The 25,566-nt window shown below is 42.5% G+C and overlaps 2 protein-coding genes across 2 annotated transcripts in view; one reads left to right on the top strand and one right to left on the bottom strand.

The window, feature by feature from the left end:
• Positions 1-1,157: 1,157 nt before the first annotated feature.
• On the top strand, positions 1,158-2,784 carry id2a (inhibitor of DNA binding 2a). The gene is made up of 3 exons (XM_007565532.2): positions 1,158-1,594; positions 1,742-1,802; positions 2,213-2,784. The coding sequence occupies exons 1-2, from the start codon at positions 1,253-1,255 to the stop codon at positions 1,796-1,798; spliced, it is 399 nt and encodes a 132-aa protein (XP_007565594.1). The 5' UTR covers positions 1,158-1,252; the 3' UTR covers positions 1,799-1,802; positions 2,213-2,784.
• Positions 2,785-5,454: 2,670 nt separating this feature from the next.
• kidins220a (kinase D-interacting substrate 220a) overlaps positions 5,455-25,566 on the bottom strand; it is a 60,036-nt gene continuing 39,924 nt past the window's right edge. The window contains exons 24-32 of the mRNA XM_007565531.2: positions 21,342-21,520; positions 16,381-16,592; positions 15,591-15,704; positions 13,330-13,362; positions 10,545-10,661; positions 10,378-10,476; positions 9,472-9,693; positions 7,533-7,754; positions 5,455-6,531 (exon numbers count right to left, since the gene is read on the bottom strand). Of these exons, the coding sequence (XP_007565593.1) occupies positions 5,764-6,531; positions 7,533-7,754; positions 9,472-9,693; positions 10,378-10,476; positions 10,545-10,661; positions 13,330-13,362; positions 15,591-15,704; positions 16,381-16,592; positions 21,342-21,520 (1,966 nt within the window). The 3' untranslated portion in view covers positions 5,455-5,763. The remainder of the gene's footprint in view (positions 6,532-7,532; positions 7,755-9,471; positions 9,694-10,377; positions 10,477-10,544; positions 10,662-13,329; positions 13,363-15,590; positions 15,705-16,380; positions 16,593-21,341; positions 21,521-25,566) is intronic.

Here is a 25,566-nt window from a genome sequence, read left to right as displayed (position 1 = left end):
TCTGCTCCAAAGGCAGAGAGAGAGAGAGAGAGAGAGAGAGAGAGAGAGAGAAAGAGAGAGAGGGAGAGAGAGAATAAGAGAGAGAGAGAGACGGAGAGAGAGAGAATGAGAGAGAGAGAATAAGAGAGAGAGAGAGAGACGGAGAGAGAATGAGAGAGAGCGAGAGAGAGAGAGAATGAGAGAGAGGGAGAGAGAGAATAAGAGAGAGAGAGAGACGGAGAGAGAGAGAATGAGAGAGAGAGAGAGAATAAGAGAGAGAGACGGGGAGAGAGAGAGCGCGGCTGCTGATGGTTGCTGGTTCACTCAGCGATGCGCCGATGTGCTCTTGAGCAAATTCACCTGTCCGTTTGGAAAATGCGCAAAGCTGCGTAAAAACGTGACAAATTTATTAATTATTATTTAAAAAAACATTTCCAATTTCCCCCTCTATTTATTTATTCTGAGTTAAATAAAACATTAAAGTTTCAAAACTGCTGATTTTTCCCACCTAAAAAAACAAAACGAAAAAAACCAGATTTATTCATTCGGATCTAATTTAATTAAGCACAGCCTTCACTTGCCCCTGGGGGCAATTAGTGCCCCTGGGGGGTCAACTGCAGCTGCAGAATGAAAACATCAAACATCATCCAGGTCGCTAAAAGTTTTTATGATTGAGGCGCATTTCAGAAAATTGATATTTAAAATTCAGGCGTTAAGCTTCATTTTTGAGCATTAAATTATAAAACTTGATGTTTTCATTGTAACTGGATATTTTCTCAGGTTAAAATTAATTTTTACCTGAATCTTCAAGTTTTCTTCACACCGGGTTGGACTGAAATGAATTAAGAGTCATCAGTCCTGTCACATTGAATGTGTTGCTTGATCATTTTATTTCTTTTATTTTTTGTCATGATGGTGATGATGATGATGATGATTACTGCGTTGGGTTTATTAAATCCAAGCTGCGCAAAGCTCCAGGCACGTCCTCACCATCATTAATTTTCTTGATCAGAAACAGGTAAGCGCTTCATTTTCCAAATTGCTGAAGCGCCCTCCGCTGGTTCCGCGGCTCCGACAAACAGCCAATCGGAGCCGCGATGCGCAGTGAGCGACGCGGCGCCCGCGCCCAATCAGCGCCCCGGAGCCGCCCGTGTCACCAGCGCAGCCAGCCGCCTATAAAACCCGCTCTGACAGATCGGCTGATCCAGTCTGATCGCTGATCTCACGACCGAACCGAAAGCAGCGCGACAACAACCCGACTCCCTCCGGCGCGATGAAAGCAATAAGCCCCGTGCGCTCCTTCCGGAAAGCCGGCGCCGGTTTCTCGGATCACTCCCTGGGAATCTCCCGGAGCAAAACCCCGGTGGACGACCCGCTCAGCCTGCTGTACAACATGAACGACTGCTACTCCAAGCTGAAGGAGCTGGTTCCGAGCATCCCGCAGAACAAGAACGTCAGCAAGATGGAAATCCTGCAGCATGTCATCGACTACATCCTGGACCTGCAGATCGCGCTGGACTCCAGCCTGCATCACCCCGCGGCGCGGCCGGGGCAGAGCGCGTCCCGGACCCCGCTGACCGCCCTCAACACAGACATCAGCATCCTGTCGTTACAGGTAATTACAGGATTTTAAAAAATAAAATAAAAAAAACCCGACGGCTCGTTTCTCCTCTTTTGTTCACAATACGATCTAGATTCGACGCCCGCTGCGTAAAAAAACCCCAAAACAAGCGCTAACATTTTGGTTTGTTTTTGTTTTCAGTCCCCGGAGTTTCCGTCAGAGCTGCGGACAGATGACAGCAGGACTCTGCGTCGCTAAGGCGGTAAGTAGGCGCAGTTTGCGTCGGATTTCTGCGCAGTTTGCGTCGGATTTGTGCGGCTCCTCTCGTGTCTGTAATGAAGAGCATCTGCAACAGGAAAATAATGGCTGTTTGGATTACTGCTACTACCATGTCTGCACATAATTGGTACAAGAAGTGGGTAGGCGCCAGCTGAGCGGCAATTACGCTGATTCTTCCCCAGATTGGAGGCTGAAGTTGAGCGAAAAGTGCGTGCGCTCCCATCCGTGTGTGTGTATATGTGTGCGTGCATCTGGAGCGCAGGGTTTGCTCAGTATTGGGAGTGTTTGGTTAAATGTTAAAAACTGCGGCTTCCTCCCTGGCGCCAGTCTGTCCGGATCTCTGCCCTGTTTGCGTTTTCTAAACACGCCTCTCTCTTTCTCAATCTCTTGCAGGTGTTTGGTCAAGACGCAGAAACACACGCAGGACGCGGGGAGCAGGACTTTCCTCCCCCACTCCTGGATTTTTTTGTTTTTTCCTCCAGAAATCAAGAGACTTTCGCTTATTATGGGACAATCTGATGTGATGTGTTCTCTGTTTGGACTCCTCGTTATTATTTAATTTAAGACTTCTTATTTGTGTGTCCTTTCTGGAAACGGAAGGCGCGTTATTCGGGATTATTTCCCCTCCTGTCCTCCCTTCGTCTCCCCTCTCCCCGTTTGAACTCTTCGCTTTTTTTGCGGAGATTGGGATCGTGTACAGAACAGACTCGGTTAGTTACTGTAAAAAGTTTAGTCTTGTCTTGTCAGAATTGTTGGCACATGAAGGACTGGACGATGTTTAAAACATAAAAAAGAGTAAAAGTGAAAGAATGAGACTTTGTGAACTCTCTTGTATAGTTGCAGGAATTTGAAACTCCTGCAAAAAAGTGTAATGTTGTACTTAATTATGCTGAAACTTTTTATAAAAGTTATGTAAATTGTACCTCTTTTTTTCTTTTTTTATACAAAATAAATCCAAAACGCAACTGCGACATGTTTCATTTGGTGCGTAAAGTCAGCTGTCGTCCAGCGGAATGTGCGCATTTAAAGCGACATTTCTGCCCTGGAGGCGCACAGGTTGCGTAAAAAAACTTATTTGGAGCGCAGCACTTTTACTTTCTCACATGTTGGTAAATAGGATTAGGAGGTTTTAGTCTGAGCCAGTTGAGCTCCGGCCAAATCTCAAGCAAGTTAACGTCAGATGAAACCGAGTCTGATCGATTTTTAATCAATCTGATTGGAAATGATTAGATATCAGCTGGACAATGGAAATATTGAGGAGAGCTCATGCGCATTCCGGGCTGACTCTTCCAAAAGTATTCATACCTCCGGAGTTTGTTCGCATTTCGTTTTGTTACAAACAGAAGGGAGACTGAAAGGCACCATGGGAAACATGGTGGTGGCAGCATTATGCTGTGGGAAGCGGACCAGAGCTGACGGGAGAAATTCATGAAGCTGGAAGAAAACTTGTTACATTCTGCAAAAAGCCTGAGACTGACCATCCGAACCAGCCAGAGATGCAATTAGATGTGCTGAAATGGCCTAGTCAAAGTCCAGACCTAAATCCAACTGAGAATTTAGGTTGTTTTTTTTGTGGTAAATTGAAAACAGGGTTAGGGTTAAAATGAAAGAACCAGCTGACGTTTTTAAATATAGTTGTAATGACAAATGCAGGTTAAATTAAGAAATAATTAATTGATCCAAAAAGGAAATTAAAGGGAAAGTTTAAAACAGTGAAACTGCATTGATTTCCCCACAAAGTGCCAGGAATATTTTGCAAGATGTCTTGTTTTTTGATTCTATTCCGTTTGTTCACAATAGTAGAGTTTATTCAATTAATTATTCAAATTATTTTGGAAATGATCCACACAATGCATGATTTTCCACAGAAAAAGATGTACTGATGCTGTTTCTGGCAACAAAAAAATATATTTTTTTTTCTTTGGTGTAAACTCAAAATTGTGATAAATTTAATTTATTTATAGCAAAAGGCATAAAAATTCCTACAGTAGATATTTATCAAAACAAAGTCAAAGTTATGTAAAATAGGTATCTCTAAATGAGTCTCATTCAGCTGCACTGAGTACAGAAATCGATCTTTGGATTGCAAACGCTGTAAAAATCCCCAAACGAAACGTTGAGGTTTCTGGTTGCATAAAATGGGTTTACGTTTGAAGGGTGGGAATAGTTTTTGTGTTAAACGTTTCAGGAGGCTGAGATGTTCTCCATCTGACCCGAGGAATCACATCAGTCCGAAAAGAACTCTGAAAACCAGTTGAGTTTCATGTGAACAGAAACACTGAGTCAGTCTAGGAAACGGTAACCGAACCGTCTCCCTTCATAAAAGTCAACTCTCAGCTTTGAGTCTTGTTGCTCTGAACTGCAGCTTCTTATCGGCAGGCCTGCAGCGGGTTTGTATGGAGAGTGCGCCATCTATCGGACAAAATGAATCCTGTCAGTGCACATCTTCAGCTTGCCTGGCGTTGAACATGACGCATGTAGTTTCAAATTTAAACGGTGTAAACTCAAGGTTGCTGCACATTTTTATGTTAAAGTATCACATTTGGATTAATAAATAAAAAATAAATGCGCTGTTTTCAGCGCATTTTAAAAGTTTTATACCAGAAAATTAACATGAAAGCTGCTAAAAACAGACAGGAGAAAACAAAAGTATTACAGATTGGTTGAGTGAGCATCAATAACCAGATTAATAAAAACAACTCAACAACCAAAAGAAGAACAATCAATACTCATCATGTAACTTTAGTTATTGAATGTTCAGATTCTCATAAAGTCAGTAAAGTCAGTTACAAAGTCAGTCTTCTATCACCTGAAGAACATTTTCAAGATTAAAGGACGAAACTCATCCATGAGTTTATCTTTAGTCGCATTGATAACTGCAGGTCTGACTGACAAAAACCAATGGTGCAGCTGATCCAGAACGCTGCTGCTGGCGTTCTGACTAAAACCAGGAAGATAGAGAACACCACCCAGTTCTACATCACCCAGTTCTACACCACTTGGTTCTACACTAACTGGATCTACACCACCCAGCTCTACACCACCCTGTTCTACACTAACTGGATCTACACCACCCGGTTCTACATCACCCAGATCTACACCACCCAGCTCTACACCACCCGGTTCTACACCACCCAGATCTGCACCACTCGGTTCTACACCAGGTTCTTCAGACCTTCACTGAGAGAACAGACTCTAAAATACTGCTGGTAGTAAATCACTAAACATTTTAAATCTACTCATCAATCTTCCAGACCTTCTGGTTCTGCTCTGCATCCCCATAACCAGAACCAGAACCAAACATGGAGAAGCATCCTTCAGCTCTGAAAATACTTCCAGAAAACTGTAAAATATGTGAAACACAGGGTTCCTTTAAATCAAGGCTAAAACCCTCCTGTTTAGAGCTGCCTTTGACTGGAACATCTTTAATTTTAGTCTGGATTATAACATTACTGTTTTGTTTTCCCATTGTGATATTACGCGTTTGTAGATAGAACTTTTTTGTTATAGGATTATTAATAAAATCATTTCTATCTAATTCTAGACTGCGTGGGGCCTCTGGGAATCCATGTTGAATATCTAAACAACCGATTATCCAGAAAATACTGTAATAACGATTATCAGACGATTATTATGGGTCATGTGATAAAATATTTATTGATTCACAAAACACAACATATAGCAGCAAATCCATTCCCTCCTACCTAGAAACTACCAAACAGCACCACCACACAACACTACTGAACTATCAGTAACATCTAGAACACTTTTTATTCCTTCAAGGAAAAACAGAGGAGAGAAATCACAAACAGGAAACGATCACTGATTTGAGGTCAGGAGTTCTGCTAATGGTTTTATTTGGATCAGCTACTCATTCCACAGACTCCTGCACTAAAACATCACAACATCAAAGATGAACATGACCCAAATTAGAGAGGAGGGCCTCAGAGAACGCTCTCCCGCTCGTCTCCCAGGTTGATGGAGCACAGGTTCTGGTTCTGATGGACGGCGGTGGCGGCGGTGCTTCCTGGGTGGATGATGATGCTGGAGTCCAGGAAGTTCTCCTGCCGCTGACGACTGTTGTTGGAGTTGGAGTTGGGGTCGTCTGTCGTTGAGTTGTTGTTGAGGGTGGTGGTGCTGGCGGTGCGGTTCAGGTTGCTGACCGAGTCGGCGGGCCAGCCTTCGTCCGGGCTGCTCGCCATCAGGCTGGCTTCAGACGGCGCGTCGGAGCAGATGGACATGCGGGCCACCGCCGCGTCCTGCAGCCGGCTGGGCAGGAGGCCCCTCTTCCTCACCAGGCCCTCCAGCTCCAGCTCGATCAGGCCGGGGTTCAGCGCTCCGCCGGCCTGCTCCGGGGGCGAACCCAGGGAGCTGTTGCTGGACCGCATCCCTGAATCCGAGTCCTTCTTCTCCAGGACGTCTGAGTGGACGCCAGGTGATGGCGGACTGGCGCGGCCCGCCTTGTGGAGGAGTGGCGTGGTGTTGTCGGCTTCCTCGGGGCCGGAGTCGTCTTCGCTGGGGAGCTTGTGGTAGTACGACCCCGCTGCTTTCTTTGAAGCCGGGGTCCTGGAGGACAGGCTGTGGTTCTCATCCTCTTCGCTGATGGGGTCCAGGAGCGGCGTGTCGGCGCCCGAGGCAAAGTCTGTGGTGTCGCTGCTCTTGGAGCCCCTCTTGAAGGGCTTGCGGCCGTCTGGGTCTGTTCCCTCCTTGGCCTGAGGATGAGGAGAGGATGAAGGGTTCGATGAGGAGAACACTCATTCCACAGCTTGTCGGAGATAATTACACAAGTACGCCGAGGCCTCAGCATTCAGGGTGAAGGAATGAAATTTAAATCATTTTTATTACTCAATTATACCAAAAATGGATTGAATACTGGGTGAGAGATGCATGGTTTCTCATTTACATCAATTCATCTTTTTAGATTTTTTTACCCCCAAATAGCAATAAAACGTCAAATTTAATGTATCTTATTAATTTTACCAGTAGTGGGAACTGCTAGCTATTAAGTTAGCTATGCTAACCCTAAACAACCCTGAAGCGTAAACATGAGTTTCACTAAAGCTAAAACGCAATACCAACATGATATTTAGCAAAAGCTAATGCAAAAAACACTAACATAGTAATTAGCAGAGGCTAGCATTAAAGTGCTATACAAACATGATATTTAGCAAAAGCTAATGCAAAAAACACTAATATAGTAATTAGCGGAAGCTAGCATTAAAGTGCTATATTAACCTATTTAGCTGAAGCTGTTGCTAAAGTGTTTTACCAGCACTGTAATTAATACAAGTTAAGGATAAAGTGTTAAATTCAACCTTGTTAATTCCCACTTGAATGAAAAATTAGCTCCCTTATTAGCAGAAGTTTATCCACTACTGAGTTTTTTTCTAGGCTGCATGCAAACATAAACCGTGTTTTTGTTGTGTTAAAGATATGTTGTGGCTCTAAACATTTTTTTAAGGTGAGGCCAAAATGCCAAAAGTGTTTTATTTGTTTTGATCTGGAGAAATGTACTCAAATTTTGTAAAATTACAACAAATATGCTATCCTGTTTATTAATTGGGTGACTTCTGAAGGTATCCGACTTAGAGTAAGATGGGGAAGAATACAAATGCATGCCACACTTTCCAGATTTTGGTTTGTAAATCAATATGAAAGTTAAAAATGACAGTTTTTCAATGTGTGCTGGGACAAACTGAGGCGGCTGACCCACCCCTTTATCCTCTGAGCAGGAGGCCTGGAGGAAGTGGTTCGGATGGGGCTGGACGGGCCGCTCCGCCCCGCTGCCGGTCATCTCCAGCTGGGCCATCTGGGCCACGTACTCCCTGTAGGCGTCCCGGTACTCCGCCTGCTGCTTGTCCGTCAGCTTGCAGATGTCATTGGAGGATTCCTGGGAGATGAGGCTGGACATGCTGGAGGTGTGGGGGTTCGTCGCCTGACAGCAGGAAGGAAAAACTCCGGTTAGTGTGTCTGTAAAGGTGGACATGTTTAGTTGAACTTTAACCCAACTCCAGTCTGTTTGCCCAAAAAGTCCGGTTAGTTGGGGAGGAGTGACCGCTAATCCAACTCTGGTCCTTCTACAAACCTCGCTCTCAGTTCGGTTTAAGTGAACTCTGGTCTGGTTTGAATGCATATGTGAACACAAAGCGGACTGGAGTTCGTTCCAAAAGCAGGAAGTGGACTACGGCAATGGGCATTCTGGGTAAATACAACCAAAACAAACAAGCTAGCCTAACGCTAGCAGGAGAAATGACTGATGGTCTTTGCTAAAATCTGACGCCTCTGTTTTTGCTCTCAGTGTCTTCAGAGGTTTTCATGTCGTTTCCTTCAGTGGTTCTTGGTGCAGCGCCCCCACAGGCCAGGAGGGGAACAGGTTTTCCCCTCCTGGCCTGTTTAGAAGTTTAGATCATTTGACTCGTTTCAGTGTGAAAGCAAACTGCAGGAGCTGAAAATGTAGAGAATGTTGCAGTTTTGGTCCCAATTGAACAGAGTCTACCGGAGGGAAAAAACCCCCCAAGACTCCATTTAAAACATTTCACAAACCGAGACATTTAACCAGCAGCAGAGATGCTTGTTCTGAGACGTTTTTATTTTTGCAAACTGGGACTAGCGAGGGTGAAAATAAATGGGGCCTCATGACACCTTCTGCTGCTGCGTATGTATGTATTTTTAATTCTGTCAAATTCAACGTGACATTAGCTTCCTCCTGCTGCGATCGATGAGTTTCTCGCTCTAAACCACACCGACGTGAAGCCGCTGAGGTCACCACCAGGACGGCCTGCTGGGCAGACACCAGGCCGTTTGACGCCTCGCAACATCTTAAACCTCAGAGTTGAGTTGGAATTTCAGGTAAACTGCATTATTTTTATTTATTTCTTTACAGTTGGATTTGACTAGGCCATTCTGACACATGCATATCTTTTAATCTAAACCAGTTGTTTCCAAACGTTTTGTCAAACAGAACAAAAAAATATTATTTTGCTTTCTCAGCAATAAACTAAGCATGAAATACTTTAAATGTCTGTCTTTGTTTTTTAATATTTAAATCTGTCATTTATTGGTTTATTTACAGTTTTATACAATTTGTTTTATTGATTGTTACACTTTGAGATTTCTGTAAAATACTAAGGTATAAATGAAATGTATTAAATCTGCAAATGTAATTATTAATTAACTTCATCAGGGGTGTACAAACTTTTAGTCATGTGAAACAAAATTCAAGAAAATTATTATTAGAAAATAAAATATAGCAAGGCAATAATAATTTTACCATGATTAAAAATCTAAAGTTTAATAAACTAATCTGTATAATTTCTTGACTACAAAAAACAAAAACAAAAAAAGTGCCAAAAATGGCCCCGGAGCCAAAGTGTGGACACCGCTGATTCTCTGGTTCATTTTCCCATCAACTGGCACCAAAGCGGCATTCTGCCTCCACAGCATGATGCTGCCTCCACAGTATGATGCTGCCACCACCATGCGTCAGGTGATATTCTGGCTGAAATCTGTCAGATTTTGACGTTTCTCAATTTTAACTTTGCCTTGTTAACGTTTCACATCAACCTGGGAAGAAAACTACAGGCAGAGGAATAAAACACAAAGCAGGACGGAATCGAACATGCGACCGATTCATCCGTTTGCTGTCCACCAACCGTCCACTGCGGGTTGCTGCTGTGCCGCGGCGGCTCCTCCAGCCCGGCGCCGCTCAGCTCCTCGAAGCTCAGGGCGAGGCTGAAGGGGGCGGCGCCGTCGCGCTGCGTCCCCGCCGGGCGCAGGCCCGACTCCCCGTGGAGAACGCTGCTGCCTTGCTCACTGGCGGCACGAGACTCTTCCTGCAGCGCCGCCTGCGTCTCCGCGTGCCGCTGCTCCATCACCTGCAGCAACGCATTTCAGCAAAACAGGACGACACACAGTGAGTTCCTGCTTTACGTTACAGCCAGGCGGTAAAGTCGTAAAACAGAAAATAAAATGATAAAACAATACAAGGATAAAGCTTTACTAACACCAGAAACCACATGGCAGAAAGGTCGTACAGCAGTCAGTCGAAATAATACAAGAATAAAGTCGTACAAATCAGTAAATATGATTTATGAAAATAAAGTCAAAATAATAAATGAAAAAAGTTGAAATAATACGAGAATAAAGTTAAAACCGGTCCTGGATTCATCTCTGTCCTTTCTAAACTAGCATATCCCACAGCATGATGCTGCCGCCACCATGATTCATTGAGTGGATAGCATGTTCAGCGTCCCAGTCTTCAAACGCAGAATTTTACTTCTTGGTCTCATCTGTGCAGAAAACTTGCTTTCAATTGAATTAACGGCAGGTTTTATAGTTAATTAGTCATATTTTAATTGAAAAAAGCAAAATTTTCAATTTAAAAACTCCTTTTTCCTGCTAAATTATTAATTGTTAACTTATGAGCTCAACAATATTTGCAAGTGTTTAAAAATCTTTCTTGACTTTTAAAAAATAGAAAAAGTATCAAGTCAACATTATTTAGCTTCATTTTTAGCATTTTTAGCCACTACAGTCGCAGTTTGCGTAATTTCTCTCACCATTCCTCTGAAAAGTTGCCAGTCTCCAAAGTTCATGTCCATCTCTTTCTTCAGCTCGTCCAGGTTGCAGTGAGTCAGAACTCGGCCGTTGATGTTCGCCTGAAACAGACTCGGTAAATTCACCCTGAACCTGGCGGTTAAATTTCAGGCAGAGTGCGGTTCTCCACCTTCGTGACGGTTGCTGCGTACTGCGGCAGCATGCTGGGGTCCATCCCGTCGATCTGTCTGAGCCGTTCGCACACGGCGTCCGTCCCCAGTGAGCTGAGCGGCACCACTGGACACAGCTGCGCAGCGAAAAAAAAACCGTCAGAGAAACAGAGAAAGTTACAGAGAAAATCAACCAGAAACGCTGATTGTGCAGAGCGAGGAGCCGTTGCTGCCAAAGAGACATGCAGGCAAAACGGCAAAAAACCTGCAAAAATCCTTCAAATGTGGATATTTATGAAAATATTTCTGGATCACCGCCACCTTTCAAGATGGCCACCGTTTTTGAGCATTTTAAGCCAATTGTCATAAAATGTTCCCCATTTTCATGAGTTGGATGAACTTTATCTTCTGTTTTGACATCGGTCATCCGATTTATCTAACTTCAAAGTAGTGATGTGGAGCAAACACCAAAACAGAGACAGTCGTCTTAATGGTTAGCATTAGCTTGAGCTAATGTTTAAAATGTAATTAGCAGCTTAGCATTAGCTTCTGATAATATTTAATGTGTTTAGCAGTTTAGCATTAGCTTCTGTTATCATATTTTTATGTCCAGTGCTTTAACATTAGTTTTCCCTCATTTTTTTGTTTAGCGGTTTAGCAAATAAGTGGTTATTGAACCTAATGTTTTGGTTAGCTTACACACAGCTAACCAAAACATTAGCTGTGGACTAACGTTAGCGGCCATTTTGGAAAATGAAAAAGGAAACAGTAGCTCTAGAACATATGCATGATATTTATGATTTTATAAACTTGTAGGCTGTTATTTTAGACCATTAACAGTCACGTTAATATATTTTGTGTTTAATTAAGTAAAGCACCTTGAAATGCCTTGATGCTGAAATGTGCTATACAAATAAAATTTGATTGATTGACTGATGTAATTGCTGATTTTAATGCAAAACTAAATTTTCTGTGGCAGCCATTTTGAAACAAATAAAGAAAATCAGTAAATATGATTTCTATGGGTCATTTGATTTGACACCAAAAATGTTCATCTGTAATAAATATTGGCAAAATTTCTCTCCGTTTATCCCTTCTTATCCTCTCTCCCTCTGGTTCCACCCGGCTATTAGCATCATTAAGACTGGGCTTTGACTGAGCCACCTGGCTTTGTCTTTGCTGCTGAAGGACAGCAGAGCGCGGCTTAGCTGGACTCTGACTGGATGTTTGACAAAATAACAATCATCCCAAACAAAACTGCACACACCAGTAAGAGCCGGGCGAATGACGCGCTGATGACGGACGCTAGCAGACTGAAACTACAGCAATGATGGGAAATATTCAAACTTTAATGCATTTTACCAACACAAAGACATGCTAAACAGTCTACTCTATACCAGAAGCTCATTCAAATGGGATGGAATCTATCCACTGATTCTCAATATACTATAGGTCTGGACTTTGACTAGACCGTTCTAAACATGAATCTGCATTAACATCTAAAATGTCAACATTTGCAAAACAGCTCAGTTTGGATGGACAGCGTCTGTGAGCATCAATTTCCAAAGAATCTCAGCTGGATTCAGGTCTGGACTTTGACTAGGCCATTCTAACACAGAAATTTGTTTTGATCTAAGCCATCGTCTGTATCTCTGGTTCTGTGTTTAGGGTCAAAGGTGAACCTAAAGGGGAAGAATGCTTTATTGATCCCAAAGAGAAACTAAATGTTTTTGCAACTTATTTTCTAAGTTCCTTCTGACTGTGATCTGGGACGATCTCCTGTAGCAGCCTGTATCACTGGAAATCTGAAGAGGCCTCTGACTGAAGACAATCTGTTTTTGTATAGCTGCTACTGTATGAAGAGGATTCATCATCCTCACGTTCCCTTGACTATACAACTGAACTGGATTATATTCAGGTGGATCAGAGTAAAACGGGTAAAAGAAAATGTTTAGCAGCACATGCTAGCATCTGGTCTGTTAGCGCTGATTGTTCTTTTTCTAGACTTTCGTTTACATTTTTGGACAATTTTTCTCTCTGGTTCTGGATGAGGGCAGCTGAACAAGATTTTTCCACAGAGCAGTAAGTTTAAGCCATCTCTTATCCCCTACTCTAGCATCTTTCTAACCGTACGGCCTGACAGAGATTTAAAGAGGAGCAGCAAAAGCAAAGGATCAGCATCTCAAAAGCTCAAGCAATCCCTGAACTTTGACCTCAAATCCCAGAGGAATTGAAACAGAGGCTTTATGGATGAAGAGCAGGAAGTCTAAAGCATCTCATATCCCCTACTCTAACATCTTTCTAAGCATACGGCCTTAGAGGAGTGGCAAAAGCAAACAAGATGGATTAGCATTAGCGTCATCCGGGATACAATACTGTGAAATATCATCTCAATTTCCTGGATATTGTTTTGTCAACATGCAGCCTTGTAACAGTTGTACAGGAACAGTCTTCAGTCAGAGGCTTTTTCAGACTCGTTGTGAGACTGGCTGCTCCTGGAGAACATTTAATCTCCCTTTGAGACAACTACAATGTTTTGAATTTAACAGAATTTTGAATTTGAGCAGAAACTCACCGCACTATCTTCAGATTCCATGACATAAAATCCTCATAAAAACATTAAAGTTTGAATTTGTGACAATGTGACAGAAGATGTGAATCTTGTTGCTGATGTTAGTGACTGTGATGTTGTGTTGCCGTCTCTCTGTGCAGCATGCTGGGTGGCAGCGAGTCGCCGTGTTAGTGGAACGATGGAGCGTCGACAGGTGGAGGGAAAGAAACGAGGCCACGAAACCAAATATGTACCTGCTTCAATTTGCAAGGCAGCGACTTTAAATGCTTGATAAGGAGACAAGAAGAAGCAAACAGTCAAAAACCACAGATAAAACTCTGGGCGCTACGCAGCCGAGGCCCAACCTGCGAACAAAGATGGCAGACGTGAACACAGACAGAAAGAAACGGGCGGCGTCGGCATGGAGACGTAGAAACTGTTAAGAGAATTATGAAACAACGGGCGTTAATCTCCGCCGGCACCTTTTACTCAACAAAAAGCAGAAGTTTCAATTCAGGGAAGATTCAGACGGAGAACGTGACACAAAGTGAGTGTGTGTGTGTGTGTGTGTGTGTGTGTGTGATAAGAGTGTAATTACAGCTGGGCCGGGCTCAGGGCTGGGCAGAAGGATGGGGAAGAGGAAACAGAGCTCAGCGAGGGAGGAAGCGTCTTGGTATGGAGATAAGCTCCACCAGAGCTGGGCTCATTGTCAGCGTGCAGAACCACACTGCATGTGTGTGTGTGCGTGTGTGTGTGTGTGTGTGTGTGCGCGTGCGCCAGCCCCAACAGTTGCTCTGATGATCGTCCCGGCAGCCGCAGGGAGCCGTACTCACACCGACACCGGCTCGGTAATTACGCTGCTCACAAACCCAGATTAGCAGGAAAATGCGACGACTGCGGCGTAAACGTTAAGAGAAAATAAAAACAAAGCAGGAATCACGGCCGATCAGAGGAGAACGGACTCATCTAGCTCTGCATCGCTCACTCGGCTGCCGGCTGGGCGCCGATAAGCAGACGTCTCCTGAGCCGTCTTATCGTTAAATTGTTCTGTTCTGGAGAAGCAGAGCTTCAGCAACGAGGTCAGAGGTCAAACCCAGCTGAAGTTAGACGGCATGGAGGCCGTCTACGTTTATCGCAGTAATTCACCTAAAAACGTGAAGCTCGTGTTGCACCGATCCACTGAGATTAAGAATCGTCCGACACAGATCCGATCCAGAAAACCAGCTGCAGTGCAGCTCACCGTCACAGCAACAAACATCCTGCACCATAAACTGTTACCGCGATAAACTACAATGCTGCTGTTTTAAAACCAGTTTGAACTCATAAAAACTTTACATTTTAATGAGCTGGAAGAGATTTTAAATATTCAAAATAAAAACAACAGAAACAAGAAACAAAACAAATTATGAACAAAATTATATACAAAAAAAGGAGCAAGACTGAAAACTTATTACAGTTTTTGGTAGAAAGTGAAAGACAATAAATTATGCAAATAAAAATGGAATTGTTTTAATTTATTATTGGTTTATTAAATGGTTTATTGATTACTGTGACAGGCCTAAGGATATTTAAATACACCAATAGCTTCACAAGCGGATAATTCCGGGTGACTTTGACTGGACAGTCATGTGCATTGTGCAGGACATGGATGCTAATGCTAATGCTAGCGAGGTTACCATGGCTGGGTCACATGGGCTGGAGGGGAGGCCCTCCCTGGCATCCTCTGCAATAACTTCCTGACATGGAGACAGACACTGAAAGGTTAAAGGTCGCATCTGATTGGACGACAACAGCCTGGGAAACGTATTCACGCCCTCTGACCTTTCAGATCCTGATTCGTTAAAATCAGAAACTGCAGAGAAATTTACTGAGATTTTATGTGACAGAAAAACAGAAAGATTCTTAAAATAAACATCTGTGGTGTGTAGAAAATGCCTTTTATCTGATTAACGGATTAATCACCAGAATAATCCATTGTCTGATTAAACGTCAGCTTAAACAATTCAATCAAACAATTAATTGATTATTCTGACGATTAATCTTCAGAATGTGATGTTTAACTGATTAATCGTCTGGTTAAACGATTAAACTGATTTTATTAATCAATCAATTATTCCGGCGATTAATCGACAGAATAACTGATATGTTAATTGATTAATAAAATAATCGCTCGGTGCAGCCCTACAATAATCTCTGCTTGTTTGTCACATTAAATCCCAATAAAAATCAGATGTTTGCAGTTGGAACAAACAAAGTTCAAAGTGTGTGAATACATTTGGTCAGTGTGGAAGCTGCAGGAATGAAGACATTTTGAAATGAACAAGTGAAGAAAAGTAAAGCTAAAGCAAGTTAGATGAGGAAGAGGAAATGAACAAAATGAAACAGGAAGTGTTAAACAGGAAGTGAAGCGTCTGGTTTGTTCATGCAGCAGGTTGGACCCAAACACCAGATCAGGAAGAAACATCAGCGATGTGAGCGGAGACGAGGCGGTCCTGTGCTTTCCCTCGTTACTTACGAGTCCGGCGGCCTTCTGCAGCGGACTGGATGGTTTAGCGAAGGGACGTGAGGATGAGGGGGCGAGGTGAGCGTAAGGTCGCGGCAGGTGGTAGACATGATGGGGGAAATACGGCTACGATGGAGAGAGGACAACCAAACGCTGAAAATCATGCAAACATAAAACAACACGGGGAAATGTCTGGGACATAAAGGCTGGGGATTATCCAAACCATCGGTGTCTCAAAGTGTGGCGCAGGGGCCATTTGTGGCCCTTGAAATGATTTTATTTGGCCTCTGAATGGTAAAAATTCAGGCAACGGATTTTTACCAATTTGTTGGCCAGATTTAATGATTTATCTGATTCATGGGAATCATTTTGGTAAGTTCATGTTGTTGCAAATGTGCCAAATAAAAAATTTTTGACTGTGGGATTTTTAAAAATGTTTCCAGTTTTCTATGGATTATTTTTATTAGCAACTGTCCTTATTTATTGCTACGGGATGTTTTTAAGTTAACGGGGGAATGACAAGAAACATGAGTTTGATTCTTTGTATGTTTGATAAAATGACAATAAAATAAACCTTGACTTTGGTCTCTGTTACAAATAAATAAATTAAAAGGAAAAACCTGGATGAATACTTTGCGATTCGGGGAAAGATGGTTTTTAAATGTGAATCTGCATCAAACAGCCTGAACTGGCAACCAGTTTGTGACAGGGCCGTGCAGAACGGTTCTGAGGGCCGCAGATGGCCCCCGCGCCGCACTTTGGACACCGTTGATCTGAACATTCGGACCCTGACGCGCCTCACCCGGTTGTAGAAGGGGTGCTGAGGGCCCGTCATCCCACTGAAGTAGGCGCTGTGCGGCTGAGGCTGCAGCGCGCCGCCGAAGGAGCCAGTTGGGGAGCCGGCGGCGGAGAGCGGGCCGAAGCCCGGCGGAGGTCGCGGCGCTGCATCCTGCAGGGGCAGCGTGGGATAGGTCACCCCTCCTAAATGCATCTGCTCCCTGGCCGCACGCACATCTAAGGGAGGAGAGCACAGAGGAGAGGTCGTCAGCGTCTTGGCGATGAGTTTAGAGAGCCTTCAGATCCGCCCACGCTTCAGAAACTTTGGTTTATTTATGATCTCCAGAGGGAAGCAGAAAACAACGGCCTGAATTTAAAGAGGAAAATGGTTTTCAAACACGTGATGCTGGCAAGAGGAACGTTTGCCGATCCTTTAGGCTAAAGCTAAATATTAGCTTGAGGCTAAATAACATGGAAACTAAATATTTAGCTAAATATTTTAAAACTACATATTTAGCATGCTATGTAAGTATTAATTTTGAAGCTAAATATTTAATTTGGAGCTAAATATTTAGCGTGCTAGATCAATATTGGGTTTGCATCATAAATTTTTAGTTTGAAACTAAAAATTTATGATGAAAATATTAGTTAAATATTTAGTTTGAAGATTAAATATTTAGCTGCTAACTCAATATTTACTTTGGACCTAAATATTTAGCATGTTGAGTAACTACTAATTTTGCAGGTAAATATTTAGCTTGGTGCTAAATATTTACCATACAAACTAAATATTATAGCTTGGAGGAAAAGTTTTATTTGGAAAACTAAATATTGTGTCTGGAGAAAGATATTTAGCATGCCAACTAAATATTTAGTTTGGAGCTTGAAACACTAAATGTTTGCAGCCAAGTATTTCGTATACTAGCTTGATATTTAGCTCAAGGCTAAATATTTAGCTCATATTTAGCTTTTGTTTATCAGCAATGTGTCTTGGCCCCGACTCTAAAGAACCGACTATAAAGTGACATCTTTGGTTTATTTTATGATCTCCAGAGGGAAGTTTAGAAACAGTTATGACTTTAAAAAGAAAAGTGCTTTTCAAACATTCCCAAATCACAGCTGGGAATCATAACAAGCAGGATTTTTCTCCCATGATCTGCACGTCCATAATGGGAGACATTCAGAGTTTAAATTACTTTAAATCCCACTTTGATTCCTCAAGTCGTTTTTCTGCCAGTGAAGAGAAAAACTGCTGCTGCTGCTCAGCAGAAAATCTGATCACCGTGTAGAGGAACAGTCAACACCAACTATTTGGGATGTTTAACATGTCACGGGTTTAAAAGTCATATTTTCATTATGTCATTCATTTATAAATGAAAGCAAATATATGACTAACAAAATATTTATCTCTAAACTAAATATGTCTTCAAACTAAACATTTTAGTTTGGATCTAAATATTCTAAAGATCTAAATATTTAGACTGAAGATCAATATTTAGCACATAGCTAAATATTTAGCATGCTAACATATTTGGCATGCTAACTCAATATTTAGCTTGCAGCTAAATATTTGACTTTCTATCTAAATATCTAAATTGAATCTAGATATTTACTTTGAAGCTAAATGTTTAGCAACCTAAGTAAATATTTAATTTGAAGCTAAATTTTTAGTTGGTAAAACTAAATATTTAGTTGAAATCTAAGACATTTATAAATGAATAAACAACATGGTGAAAATATGACTGAATTACTCTTCTCTCCGCGCCATCAGCTCTCAACTCTGCAGTTCCTTTTCCCCTTGAATCTGTTCTCCTGTGAGGTGAGCTGAGGCTCGGGTGAAACCTCCTGAATTAAGCGAGGAACAGAGCGGCTCTGTGTGCGCAGACCCAGAAAACAAGACGCAGGCACCAGAATGTCTCCTGCTCACACAAGCGGCAGCTGAATGACGTGCCGAGTGAGACCCAATCCGACCCGCCAACACAATGGGGCCCTTATGAGGCGAGTCCGGTTGCGGGGCGGCAGCCACTGACGGAGCCGCCCACCGCCCGGCTGCAGGGCGCCGGGTAGCGGCAACCGACCAGGCCGGGCCGCAGCGCCGCTCACCTCCTGCTCAAAACACACCTTTACGCTTCAGAACCAAACATCTAAACACAAGATGAATTTAGGCCAAACAAAAGGTAGTGAGAAAGTTTTCAACAAATAACTTGGGCAGGTCTTTGGTTTCTGTTTCTACCAGCTTTGAACTGGAGATGCACCGATTGCAGTTTGAAAAGCTGGACCTGCCGATTCTGATTGTGGCTGATAATGAAGTTTTAAAAAAAAAAATGTTGGTAAATTTAGCAAGAAAGTTGCTGATTTGGCAACAATGGGGCGATTATCGTAAACCGGCAACATGCAGACATGAGCTGGTGGGCGGGGCTAACCTGGTGGGCAGGGCTAACCCGGTGGGCGGGGCTAACAGTAAAACCTCTCACCACAGAGCGGCTGATTTCTAGATCTCTGCTGAAATAAAATCAGCTTCACATGGACGTATCGGTTGATCGCTGATCTCCCAATATTAAGAAAATCAGCACCGATAAATTGGCTGGTTGCACATCTTACTCTGAACGTCTACAAACTTTTCCGTACCATGACCCCCAAACAGTGTTTTTTTTTTTCCATTTCTTGCTAGCTCTGATAACTTGGCAGCCAATCAGAGAATTAGCATCAGAAATATATATATTTTTTTGGCTCTAGTGGCCTTTATTTGATAGTTAATTGACAGGAAAGTGGGTAATGAGAGAAGGGGAAGACATGCAGCAAAGGTCGGGAATTGAACCTGCGACAGCTGCGTCGAGGACTAAGGCCTCCATATGTGGGTTGTGCTTAACACCTGCGCCACCACAGCACACCCAGAAATAAAATTTTAATCAATTATTTAACTTATATTTTGTATAAAAAACCATGACTGAATAAAGGATACAAAATTTAAAAATCTATGGGATTCAGTTTTTTATCTTTTCTGCTGTCCAACTTTCACAGGCCCCCAAATGGCCCCCTGGCGTCCCTCCAGAATGCCGCGACCCACACTTTGAAAACACTGCTCTACAGCATCACATGTTTATTTTCCAAACATCTTAAGATCAGCTTAAACATCAATTTTCAAGTTGGAATTTGGACTTTGATTAGGCCATTCTAACACCTGCATCTACTTTCACAGTGTTCAAAGATGGGCTCGGGGGGCCGTCTACGGCCCCTGGACTGATGTTCGTACGGACCCTAGCCACAGTTCACGAATAAATTAAATGAGTTTATGCTCATTAGACGTTTGGTATTTCTGATTTTCCAGTAAATTTTCTTTATTTTTCTGCGATCTCAAACCGAAACGAGTCGCCTGGCTCGTGTGTTCCTGCCGTTCTGATATCGTTACGTAATCGCTGTAAAAGTGTCAGCTGCAGGAACTCTGTGTTTCCCACATCTTGTTTCTCATTTTCAAACAGTTGAATGCCAAGCAGGTTTTTTTCCTGCACAAACTGTGAAAGCGGGACAATAATGCCATTCAGTGCCGCCGCTCTGCATGCAGCTCCACCAGATTTCACAGTTTGTAGTCACTGTGACGTAAAAGCGAATCCGTACGAGAGTCGGAGGCACCACTGCTGCTGCGATGCGTCAGCGGCTTTACGGCAGCGTCAGCGTGAAGCCGCTGCATCATGGTGTGGTGAGACCACTGAAAACAAACGAGCACACTCACTCAGAGAGCGCTCAGCACAACGTGACTCATGGAGCGCGCAGGTGTGGAGGCTCTTCAGCCAGAAAGGCCAGGCTGCGAGTTTAATACCGAAACTTTCATCAGTCGCCATATTCCCTAAATGATTTTCTACATTTAGTTTGATTTACTAGGATTCTATGTGACAGAACACAAAGCAGCAAATAGATGTGAAGAGAAATCAGCATTATACTGAAGGGCTGAAACGATTAATCGTGATTAATTGATTATTTAAATACAATTTATCTAAAAATGCAAACTTGTTTGAATTTTAGCAAAGATCAAGTTTGCCAAAATGCTGCACATACTAATAAAAATACAGCTGTAAACAAAAATCACTATGATATTGGAGGGCTGAAACGATTAATCGTAGTCAATCGTGATTATTCACGATTAATTATTATTATTTTTTATTATTTTTAATTTATAAAGCAAAATTGTAAATGCAAAGTTGTTTTCCGTTTGGAAAATAAATTTGTCAAAATGCTGTACGTATCAATAAAATAAAATCTGTCATTGTGAAGAAGAATTACTATTATATTTCACGGCTGAAACGATTAATTGTGATTAATCGATTATTTGAATGATCACAAACTAATTCAGTAATTAATCTTTAACATGCTAAAGAAAATCATATTTGGAACAGCAACTAAGTTGAAACTTTTTGTTCTACCCAGCAGGTTTTAGCTTCACCTGGTCCAGATAAAAAATAATCACCTTTTGATATCCAATTATTAATTGGTTAATTGGAAATGATCAGATCAGCTCTTCACCATATTGATAGGTCAAGGACAACAGCTGAGTTTAGTGTTTTACTTTATTTCTGCTGCAGAGGTAACATTTTCTACATATTCAGTAAAGGAAAGCAATTATTGCATCTTAGGCAATTTTGAAATCTTATTTTAAAAAAAGAATTAAATTATTTGTTTATTAGATTTTTTTAAATGGTTAAATTTGTAGATTCATCGTCAGAATAATTGTTGATGCTCAAAAGCCCTAAAAATATAATTTATAAAAATTAAAGTCACCGAAATGTTTTATTTTTTACGTTTTTAACTATAAACTTTGCCAGAAGGTTTTGGGTGTGCATGTAGACCCTGTGGGTTCTCTCTGGGTTCTCCAGTTTCCTCCACAGTCCAAAAGCACAACCAGAAGGTTTCAACTGGTTTCTCCGATTAACCTCAGTGGGAGCGCGGCTGGTGACCCAGACCCAGTGAATCTGACATGCTGCGAGTCCAAACCTGCGATGATCTCCCTGAGTTTGGGGTCCAGGTTGACAGTGCAGGGCAGGAACGTCTCCACGTCTCTGGCGACGAGGACAGGCGTCCTGGAGGACAGGAAGACCTCAAAGCTGCGGATGTCTCCATCGATCTCCAGCAGCGGCTCCACGTCCTTGGTGGTGGGGATGTTTTTGGAGATCCTGCATGTAAAATAAAGCAGTTAAAACATTACCTGCTAAAAAACCCCACTTATTTTTATCTGCATGAACTTGGGGCTAAAAGAGACGCCACATATTTGTGTCTTTTACATTTGCAGCAGATGACAAAAAGTGTTACGAACTGATAGAGGGCAAAAGGGGAAATAAGAAGCCGCGATGTTGAGATTAAAGAGATATGCCAACGGTCATCATCATCATGAGAGCAGAGAGATAACCGGATTTAGAGAAGGCGAGATAGCAGAAGAGAGGGGATGTTCGGGGACAGACAGAGGGAGGGATGTTATCTTCTCAGAGCAGAGGAGGAAACCTGAGAAGATGACAATCAGGGTAATTTAGCAAGCAGCAGACGGAAACACGTCATGATGGGCTGCTGCGGTTAACAACATGTTTATCATAAGTAAACACCATGTTTGGAAACGGCTTCCAGGACCTACACACTGCCTCATATCAATAACAACAGCCTGGAGTTTAAAGACGGGAACCTGTTTTAGAAGAATGTAAAACGATTAAATCAGGTGAACTCTCAGTTTTTCATCCGAATGCTTCATCTCTGGAGATATCACCACCACAAACATCCCAAACATCGACGAGTCTCCGCTGGGTTTCCCCCCCACAACTGACCCGCTTCCAGAATGAACAGAGGCTGGTCTTTCTTTCACTTGATTGGATGATTAGAGCCACTTTTAAGTCAGGATGAGGTCAGCATCCGGTGAGAAGACAGCAAGCTGTTAGGAAAAACTATCAGCTAAGTGAATTTAGTCGGACGGCTCTGAATGTCCCATTAAACTGAGCAGGTCAGGACCAGAACGCATCCAGCACTGCTAACTACGCTAACACTAAAGCGCTATTCACAAACATTATGTAAACTAACATGCTATGTAGAGGAAGCTAATGCTAAAGCACAATACCACCACAGTATACGTTCAAAGCTAATGCTAAAGCACAGTACCAACCTGGTATACAGTGGGAGCTAATGCTAGAGCGGTGAAATTAGTGTGTTTTATTTTGTTTCCGTATGTTTAACAACTTTCAGCCACTTCAAATTAAGAGCATGAATATAAACGTCCAACTACTTGAAGAATCCTGAGCAGTTCCTAAACAAAGCTTCAACAAAGATGTTGACATTTATTCAACTGAACATTTGCAAAACAGCTGAGTTAATTCGCGCTTTAGTATTTATCTTTAAAAAGCACTAAGGAGATAACCAAAAAATTTCTCATCCAACACCAGCGTCTGACCTCACAAACATTCCCGTGAACACCAGGGGTGTGTGTGTGTGTGTGTGTGTGTGTGTGTGTGTGTGTGTTCCTTTTCTCATGAACTGCATTAACACACTATCTGGCTCACTGGTGCAGACACAGACCAACAGGAGCCAGTGACTCACAAATACACTTATTTTTGGTATACAAAAAAAAATTGTTTCTTGATTTAAAAAATAAAGTGATTTCATGGTTTCGTAAGTAAATCTAGTGTAAAAACAAATACGTTTTTTGTGTAGCAAGTGTCAGTAACGGCAGTTCAAAGTGCTTGACATGATCTGACATCACAGTGACAAAATAAAGAGCGGTAATGCCAATTTGTTTATCCAGACTGAAATGAAAGATGTTATTGATCAAATGCAACTCTAAACTGCTAATCGTATTACTTGTGAGCTAGCAGGAGCATGTAGATATTAAATAGTTGGGGTCCAAGAATTGAACCTTGTGGTACCTCACATGTAACTTCTGTCCGCTCCAATGGGTTAGCTCTAGCTAATAATGTTAGCTGCAGCTAATAGTGTTAGCTCCAGCTAATGGTGTTAGCTACAGTTTATGGAGTTAGCTCTAGCTAGCTCAATGGACAGTAGCTAATCATGTTAGCATGTTTCAATAGATATCTCGTGTCTATCGGTTCATGAAAACTTTGAGGAGTTTAGCTGAACCCAGACGTTTTGTGTTTGAGAAACTCCTGCAACATTAGCCTTGATTATTTAGTTTATAGATTATAATCCACTATAACCTGCCTGATTATAGTGGATTATACCGGCCCAGCAAGGTGAAAATATAACAAAGACATACAATTTCTGAGGTAAATATTTGTTTTTTCATGTCAAAGACTACAACTCAGTAATTACAACATTTAAACCTGATTGAAGTCATTGGGGTTGTCTTTTTCTGCCAGGGTATGTAAACTTCTGAGCTTCACACTTTGCTGGTAAAGAAGAAGCTTGTTGTTCAGGTCGGAGGGACCCAGGAAGCAATCGTCTTGATTTCGAAAGGTGAGCTGTAGGAAAGCTGAGGAGGTTTTGGAACAATGGGCCCATTGATGGCTTTTAGGCACTCCAGTCGAGCACATGGTGTGTGGCGTGGCGCTGAGAGCTTTCTGAGCATATCCAAGTGCTAATAGGTCCCAAAGCTGACTGAAGCACAGCCTTTCTTCCTCCCTGAACCTCCTCCACACTGCAAGAAGTGGGAAGGAGCAGAAGTCATCCATCTATCCCGTATGTACGCTCTTCGGGCTCGGAGTATGAATGTGCCACTTGATGGTGCTTTACAGCTACCCTCTGTGCTTACGGACGCCACAAAGCGGCGGCCTCCCTGCCAAACATTTCCATAAAGGGACCCAAAGACAGAGAGATGCCAGGAGAACAGACGCCCGCCTGTGCACATTGTGTTTGAGCAGCTCCAGAGTTTCAATGTCAGGCCGGTAGGAGAGTGTGTGGGAGCAGAAATTAACCAGGCCCGAGTCCGCCGCATTCCTCTCCTGGTCAAAGCCGCGTCAGGATCTGGCTGGGTGAAAACGGCGCGTGGACGTTACGCGTCGATGCTATGGAGGGTTACTGTTACAGCAGACGCTGCCAAGGCCGCCGCCAACCGAGGCAGAGGCAAAATGTTTTCACTTTATGAAAGGTCAGAGTCCTCTTTCAGGTGACCGATTACGCTTCCTTTAACTCAGCTCTACAGAAACCTCCTCACTGCATTTCCAGCTCAAAATTGTTCTGCGTTCACACTGCGGAATTTTAAAGCTGCACTGCCAACGTTAATAAAAAATATATTGTCTTTACATGTTTGAAAGATATGAGACAGATAATCTGTGGAAAAAATAAAATAAAATCAAGCTTCTCTGCCTTCTTTTAGTGATAAGTAAAAACAACCAATCAGAGCCAAGAGGCGGGGCTTAGACATGTCAATCACAATCTCCTGCAGCACTGCTCGTCCTCCCTCCCTCTTTTGTTCACGACAGTAAAGCCTGTCTTGAATGCTAGGCTAGTTAGCATGGTTACCAATGTCATGGTAAGTTGTTTCTCTGCCTATAGCACATTTAGCAGCGCATTCATGAGGATTACTGACAGCGTTAAGACCCGCCTCTTGGTTCTCACTGGTTGTTTTTGGTGCATTTCTTCTGACAGAAATCATATCTCAGGGGGCAGGAGGAGATTGAACTTTTCACAGAACTCACACAATTCAATGTTTACACTCGCATGTAAAAATGGCTGCAAACAGATTTGAAATTATCCAACCATCTGCTTTGAAAAAGCAGATGTGACGCCTCCTGGACAACCAAGCAAAATGCAGCAAATGGTTTCTGGATAGTAAGTCAACAATGAAACAGAAACCACTGTACATCGCATACAGTGGTAAAACCAGCTGACCAAACGCACTGGATTTCTGCTGGGGTTGCTAGGTAACGGGCAGAACTCTGCTGGGGTTGCTAGGTAACAGGCAGAACTCTGCTGGGGTTGCTAGGTAACGGGCAGAACTCTGCTGGGGTTGCTAGGTAACAGTGCAGCGCCTGCTGATTTGTGACATTAAATGCTGGAGGTTTCTGAAACAACAAACTAGCATTTTGCCAAAAATAGGCAGGGTGTTTTTTTTCTCAACGCTTGGTGTGTTTTTAGAAGCAGCAGAAACCCAAAACATGCAAAATGTGAATTTGTAAAGTAGGTCTCCTTTAAAAGCTAAGCATATTACTTTGATTTAAATCAAATGCTCCAAAGTTCTCCAGACACACTTCTCTCACTTTTTTCTGAGTTTTCATAGCAACGTCTG

This window comes from Poecilia formosa, unplaced genomic scaffold (assembly GCF_000485575.1).
Source record: "Poecilia formosa unplaced genomic scaffold, Poecilia_formosa-5.1.2 Scaffold178, whole genome shotgun sequence".
NCBI classification, from domain to species: domain Eukaryota; kingdom Metazoa; phylum Chordata; class Actinopteri; order Cyprinodontiformes; family Poeciliidae; genus Poecilia; species Poecilia formosa.
Note: the sequence above shows the minus strand (reverse complement) of the source record. Positions and strands in the feature narration are given on the sequence as shown.